Source organism: Mandrillus leucophaeus, unplaced genomic scaffold (genome assembly GCF_000951045.1).
Source record: "Mandrillus leucophaeus isolate KB7577 unplaced genomic scaffold, Mleu.le_1.0 Scaffold26, whole genome shotgun sequence".
In the NCBI taxonomy this organism is placed as follows: Eukaryota; Metazoa; Chordata; class Mammalia; order Primates; family Cercopithecidae; genus Mandrillus; species Mandrillus leucophaeus.
Genome location: NW_012102698.1, coordinates 286,501 through 293,779, shown reverse-complemented (window position 1 = coordinate 293,779; position 7,279 = coordinate 286,501). Strand labels below are relative to the sequence as shown.

General features: G+C 40.5%; 1 protein-coding gene across 1 annotated transcript in view; it reads left to right on the top strand.

Moving 5' to 3' along the window:
* Positions 1-7,279, top strand: part of ARFGAP3 (ADP-ribosylation factor GTPase activating protein 3) — a 71,588-nt gene that overhangs the window by 41,219 nt on the left and 23,090 nt on the right. Inside the window, exons 8-9 of the mRNA XM_011984001.1 lie at positions 2,759-2,805; positions 3,988-4,127. Of these exons, the coding sequence (XP_011839391.1) occupies positions 2,759-2,805; positions 3,988-4,127 (187 nt within the window). The remainder of the gene's footprint in view (positions 1-2,758; positions 2,806-3,987; positions 4,128-7,279) is intronic.

The window sequence follows — 7,279 nt, the reverse complement described above, 5'->3', positions numbered from 1 at the left end:
AGGAGGATCACTTGAGCCTGGGAGGTTGAGGCTGCAGTGAGCCGTGATCACACCACTGTACTCCAGCCTGGGTGACAGAGTGATACCTTGTCTCAAAAAAAAAAAAAAGCAGCAATGTGCATATTTAGCCAATATGGCTGCTGATGGTTTTGGTTGGTAGGTTTACGTTGGGCTGGCTCACATTACCGAAATAAGCAGTGGTCAGAACATCTACACCATTCCTTTTTACTCAAGAACTCAGCATTTTCTTCTCTTTCTGATTTTATTATAGGTGAACTTAATCTTAAGTTTTTCATTATCAAGGAATTTTAATTTGTAATTGTTACATATTCCATTGCATTAGTTGGAAAGCAGCTGCTTTGGTGAAAAATAACTAAACTGTTAGAAATGTCTCTGACATTTTCATCATGTATTTAGACTCGTCAGAAGTTGGGAGCAGGTGATGTGACTACTACAATACAAATCTAAAAACAAAGTGATGAAAGGAAAACTCCCACGAGCATCTTTTTCACACTTGAAATGTAATGATGCTATTCTGCACTCACGGCTAAAGATTGTAATCTTTTGCTGTTTGTGGTTTTGTGCTATCTTTTCCTATCAAAGCACGTTCTTATCTTAATATGAAAAAATTAAGACTTTAATTTTGCTGGATTTCTTAAACATAATTCTAAAAACAATATATAACCTACAAGTAAAATGTACTTAGAAAATGATTTTTAAGAAACTTTCTCTAAAAGTATTTTTGTGCAATTTAGAAAGTACTGTTATTAAAATAAGAGAATGCTTTATATTTCTTCTTTTTTTGTTTTGTTTTTTGGAGACAGAGTCTCACTCTGTCACCCAGCCTGGAGTACAGTGGCACGATCTCGGCTCACTGCCTCCTCTGCCTCCTGGCGCCTCCTGGGTTCAAGCGATTCTCATGCCTCAGCCTCCCAAGTAGCTGGTATTACAGGTGTGCGCCACCACGCCCAGCAAACTTTTTGTATTTTTAGTGGAGACTAGGTTTCACCATATTATCCAAGCTGTTCTCAAACTCGTGACCTCGGGTGATCCGCCCGCCTTGGCCTCCCAAAGTGCTGGGATTACAGGCGTGAGCCACCATGCCTGGCCGAGAATGCTTTATATTTATTTTGGCTAATGTGATAAAATATATATATAAGCCAAGGTGAAAAAGCACGTCACTGGCTGCTTTAGTTGTATACATAATGCCTAGCTAACTTTATTTTTATTATTGTTATTACTTTTTTGAGATAGAGTCTCGCTTTAATGCCCATGCTAGAGTGCAGTGGGTTCTATCACAGTTCACTGCAGCCTGGCCCAAGGGATTCTCCCACCTCAGCCTCCCAAGTAACTGGGACCACAGGTGCATGCCATCACACTGGGCTAATTTTGTTTGTTTGTAGAGATGGAGTCTCCCTTTGTTGTCCAGGCTGCTAACTTTATATTTTCAAATAAGTTTTGTGCAACCATAAAAAAGAATAATCATGTCCTTTCCAGCAACATGGCTGGAGGCCATTGTCCTAAACAAACTAATGCAGAAACAGAAAACCAGATATCACATGTTTTCACTTATGAGCAGGAGCTAAATCTTGGGTTCATACGAACATAAAGATGGGAAGAGTAGACACTGAGGACTCCAAAGGGAGGGAGGGAGGGAGGGAGAGAGGGGAGCAAGAGCTGAAACACTTCCTGTTGGATACTGTGCTCACTGTCTGGGTGATGGGATCAAGAGAAGCCCAAACCTCAGCACCACACAATATACCCTTGTAACAAAACTGCACATGTACTCCCTGAATCTAAAATATAAATGGAAAATTATAATGATTTTTAAAGCTTTTGGGATGGGCATGGTAGTTCATACCTATAATCCCAGCACTTTAGAAAGCCAAGGTGGGAGGATCACTTGAGGCCAGGAGTTTGAGACCAGACCAGGCAATATAGTGAGATCCCCCCCATCTCTACAAAAAAAAGAAAGCCAAGCATGGTGGCATATGCATGTAGTCCCAGCTACTAGGGAGGCTGAGACAAGAGGATCACTTGAATACAGGAGTTCAATGCTGCAGTGAGCTCTGATCACACTACTATACTCCAGCCTAGGTAATGGAGTGAGAACAACTCTAAAAGATTGTTAGATTTTTTAAAGTTTTTGAAGAGCAGAGCTTAACAAAAGAGTTGCGGCATGGTGGCTCATACTTATTTTCACACTTTGAGAGGCTGAGGCAGGAGCATCACTTGAGCCCAGGAGTCCAAGACCAGTCTGGGCAACATAGCGAGACCCCCATCTCCTAAAAAAAAAAACGCTAGATGTGGTGGTGCGCACCTGTGATCCTAACTACTCAGGAGGCTGAAGTGGAAGGATCCCTTGATCTGGGAGGTAATGCCACTGCACTCAGCTTAGGCGACAGAGCAAGTCCCTGTCTCAAAAAAAAAAGTTGTTGTAATATAGTTTTTAAAATGCTCCTAAAGAAAGTACTGAGTGGGGCAAGCTCAGGCTCTGTTTTTCTTCAATGTGCTGTTAAAAAAAAAAAGGCATTTTCTCTGAGTTTGGAGACTGCATGGAAATACTGAGGATTCCATTTCAACAAAGCTCTGTCAATCTAAAATATGCTCATCAACTTGAGTCTTCTGAATGACAAACTAATGTGAAAAATGTTATCTCTTAAATAATAAAGTGCTGTATGTTAGAATTTTAAAAGACACACTAAAAAAGAAAAATTATTTCTATTGGTCTGACTTTTTAATTTTTATTTTTTGGCAGAGGTTTCCTCTATCATAAAAAAGAAACCAAATCAAGCTAAAAAAGGCGTGAGTATTATGTACTTTATATATAAAAATCTGGTAGTTAAGCTTTAAAACTAAAAAGCTACTTTGTCATTTTAGTTTTATTCTTTTGAACCATCTTGTAATAAATGTGGCTTGTTCAAAGAGATTAATGTTATACTTACTGAATTTTTTCTAGAATGATTTAACATTTTTTCTGTCTATGACAAAATTCTGAAAAAATTAACAAAGGTCCCCTGGGAATTTCTCTCCTGCTTGCGTAGATCAATAAGCAGTGACATCTTGTGAGGCTTAGAGGGTAGTCGTCTGGTGAGCTTTCAGATACAGCGATGCGTTGCAGAGCACCAGCTCTGGAGGCAGGTGCAGGGATTGAATCCTGGCCTTGCCATTTATTGGCTGTGTGATCTTGGCCTATTGCTTAACTTACATGAGCTTTACTTTCCTCAGCCCTCTGTATCCAGGGGTTCTGCATCCTGGGATTCAACCAACTGCAGATCAAAAATATTTGGGGGGAAAAAACCACAATAGGCCAGGCGTGGTGACTCACGCCTGTAATCCCAGCACTTTGGGAGGCTGAGGCAAGTGGATCACTTAAGCCCCGGAGTTCAAGACCAGCCTGGGCAACTTGGCGAAATCCCATCTCTTCAAAAATTACAAAAAGTAGCCGGATTTGGTGGCCTGTGCCTACAGTCCCAGCTACTCGGGATACTATGGTGGGAGGATCGCATTACCCCAGGAGGCAGAGGTTGCAGTGAGCTGAGATTGTGCCACTATACTCCAGCCTGGTCAACAGCGTGAGACCCTGTCTCAAAGTAAGAATACAACAGTAAAAACAATACAAATAAAAACACAGAATTAGTAACTATTTTCATAGCATTTACATTATTTAGATATAATAAGTAATCTAGAGATGATTGAAAGTATACTGGAGGGTATGTGTAGGTTAAATGCAGATACTATGCCATTTTATATAAGGGACTTGATCATCGCAGATTTTGTTATCCACAGGGTCCTGAAACCAATCCCCCCATGCTGAGGGACTCCTGAGATAATACCAGCTTCACAGAGTTCTGAGGACTAAGCCAGAGAATAAATGTAAAGTGCTTGTGACAGTGCCTGGCAGGTCCTAACCCTTAGGAAATGTTAGCTGTAGTCCCAAAAGCTTTCGAACAGCTCGTGTAGACTATAGTCTTATGTATCTTCTAGCTTGGGGCCAAAAAAGGAAGTTTGGGAGCTCAGAAACTGGCAAATACATGCTTTAATGAAATTGAAAAACAAGCTCAAGCTGCGGATAAAATGAAGGAGCAGGAAGACCTGGCCAAGGCGGCACCTAAAGAAGAATCAATGTAAGTTTAATTTCATTATATTAATATGTTTGCAGGGAATAAAACTATTAACTCCAAGATTTGCTTTCCAAATGCCAGTATTTTTGTGGGGGAGGGGAGGGGAGGGTACTGCAAAATTTAGTTTTAAGAAAACTGATATTGCATTGGCATCTGGATTGGAAGGGAAAGAGATGATGGGGGCAGCAACACTTTCTCTTGACGCTGTAAGGGCAGGACTGGGGTGGTGTCAGTGAGAAGGGAAAGACAGAGATGCATTGAGGTGTTTACATATGAAACATGCTTCACATTATTAGAGTTAGGGAAATGCAAATCAAAGCCACAATAAGATACTACTGTGTACCCTCTAGGGAAGCTATAATAAAAAAAACAGACAATAACAAGTGTTGGCTAGAATGTGGAGAAATTTGAACGCTTGTACATTGCTGATGGCAGTGTGAAATGGTGCCACTATTGTGAAAAACAGTTTGGCAGTCCTTCAAAAAGTTAAATGTAAAGTGTCCATGTGACACAGCAAATCTACTCCTAAGTATATACTCAAGAGAAATTAAACTTACATCTGTGTAACCACACAAAAACTTGTGTGTGAATGTTCATAGTGGCATTAATCCTAATAGCCAAAAAGTAGAAATAACCTAAATGTCTACCAACTGATAAATGAGAAACAAAATGTGGTATGTCCATACAATGGACTATTGGCCACAAAAAGGAATATAGTCCTGATACGTGCCAAAACATGGATAAACCTTGAAAAGTTTATGATAAGAAAGAAGCCAGTCATAAAAGATCGTATGACATGATTCTGTCTATATGCAATGTTTGGAATAGGCAAATCCATAGAGACAGAAAGCAACTTACTGGTTACCAGGGCCCGGGAGGAGGAGAGAATGGAGAGTGGCTGCTAAAGGGTCCAGGCCTGCTTTCAGGACTGCTGAAAATGTTCTGGAGTTAGTGGTGTTGGTGGTACAACTTTGTGAATGTGCTAAAACCACTGAATCCTGTACTTTAATAGGGTGAGTTTTACAGTATGTGAATTATATCTCCATAATGAAAAAAGTATTTATAATCTGAAGCCCTGTTGGACTCTGTGACTAAATTCTAAATACATGATGGAAGACTAGGGCTCTGGTGGTGTCTCCAGAGGTTCTGAGCCTGGATGTTGGAGAGGGAGAAGGAAGAGTTTCAGAGAATGAAGAAGGTGGAATGATCATGTGTGTCGGGGGCCTGCCTGAAGTGGAGGAGTTGGAACGATAATGTGGAGCACCTTAAAGTCAGGCTGTGGTTGTCCACTTACCCAAGAGTCAGAAACAGCTCCTTCAGCAGTGCTGTGATGAAGGGGCATCTCGAGAAAGTGAGTTTGGTAGTGATATCCAGGCCAGGAAGAGGGGAGGAAACTGGAAGCCAGGAAGCCAGTGAAGAGACTGGTTTTCTGTAGACGTTTGTAAGGCTCTTGAGAGGTTTTCATTTGTGTTGAAATCAGAAGAGAAAGATGGCCATCCAGAAACTGACTGTGTACGAAAGATCAGGAGAGAAGAAGGGCGGGGGGTGCATGCCACACAGAAAGGAAAAGTAACCTGGATCCCTATTTTTTATGCATGTGTTTTTTAATGGTGTTTTCTCTTACTTTCATGTGTATTTTATCTGTTTTAGCTTGAGTTACTATGGACTGTATGATGAAGAAAATAATACCTATTTTATGAGGTGGTTTTAAGGATTAGTTTAATAGCTTAAATGCTCATTGAAGTGCATCAGACAGTGCCTGGCACACAGTAGGTGCTCAATAAATGCAACTACTTTTCATACCATCTTACTGTTCATACTGACAGTTTGCTAAGGTGGAGTTTATAAGGTAAACCCAAATAATTTGAAGTTGATAGTTATTTCTCCTTGTCATTTAACTCACAGAACTTAGGGGGCAGCACTGAACTGTATTTAGGTTGAATATGGTTTGAAATGCTTTGTGTAAAAATTTACATTGACTTGTCGCAGACTTTAATTTCTCTTACTAAGCTAAATTTTTGATCCTGGCAAAGGGAAAGGTTAGATTTAAGTGTTTCCATGGCTTCTCTTGGTATTTGGGAGTAGGTTCTGTCCAGATTACTCATGCTTGAGGTTTTCCCAGAGCGTGTATAAAATCGGGCCCTGATCAACTCCTTTCCTGCAGGTAAACTGGGTGGAGAAGCTGCAGGTAAACTGGGTGGAGTGAAGTCTGGTTGTTACTTCTAATATTAACATGCTAATCTTCCTGAAAACAGGAAGCAACAACCAGCCTTCACTTGTATCTTTCATTAGGAGTGTTTGATACATCACAAAAACAAAGATGCAGATCGAAAGATTTATGAATTTGATTTGGGAAGCCAATTTGGCAACTTTCATGGCCTTGTTCAGAACAACCACATAACTATGCCTTAATGACCACCACTGCCACTCAAACCCGTAGAAAGTACAGATGTTTTATCCTTAATATATGAGTGTTATTTTGCAAGTTAGTTTTTTTAATGGCTGTAAATAAAGTTATTTCAGCTCAGTAAACTGTCAGAGCAGTGCTGTTTCTTGTACTGTCAGGGTGTGAAACTAAACGGCCCATGCAGTGTCCTGGTCTCCTTCTAGCAGTTTCCCAGCCCATCCTCAGAGGCTCTCTGTGTGCCCACTTGGTAGGAAGGAAGGAAGAGGCAGAGCTGCCTCGAGCTACTTCGCTTGTTTGATCTGTGTCCTGTAGTCTTCCCTTGAGCCAGTACCCGTAAGCGCTCCTGAAGTTCTGAGAAACGCGTGTTCTGACTTAACTCTGCTGGTTCTTCCAGAGAGATGTTCTCATAAGCTTGGATATCAAAGTGCATGCTTTTAGTGAGTGACCCAGTCCCATGTCAGATTACCTAGGAAGGAAAACTTTTCCATCTCTTATCTTTCTAGTAGAACCTTTTCATCCCCATGCATCTTCTCCAGAGGAATCTGTTGCTGTAATTATATGTATTCATGATTTTAAACAGAGCTATTGTTTTCCTCCTAAAGAAAGAGTAGTATTTATTTGTTAAGGAGTAAAATAGCCATAACCTGTTCTGTAGGAAGAGTAAGGAAAACAGACTGCCACGTGAAAACCAAAGAAATCTTGCTTGACTCATTAAAGAAAAGAAACAGCAAAAGCAAGATTACTTTTT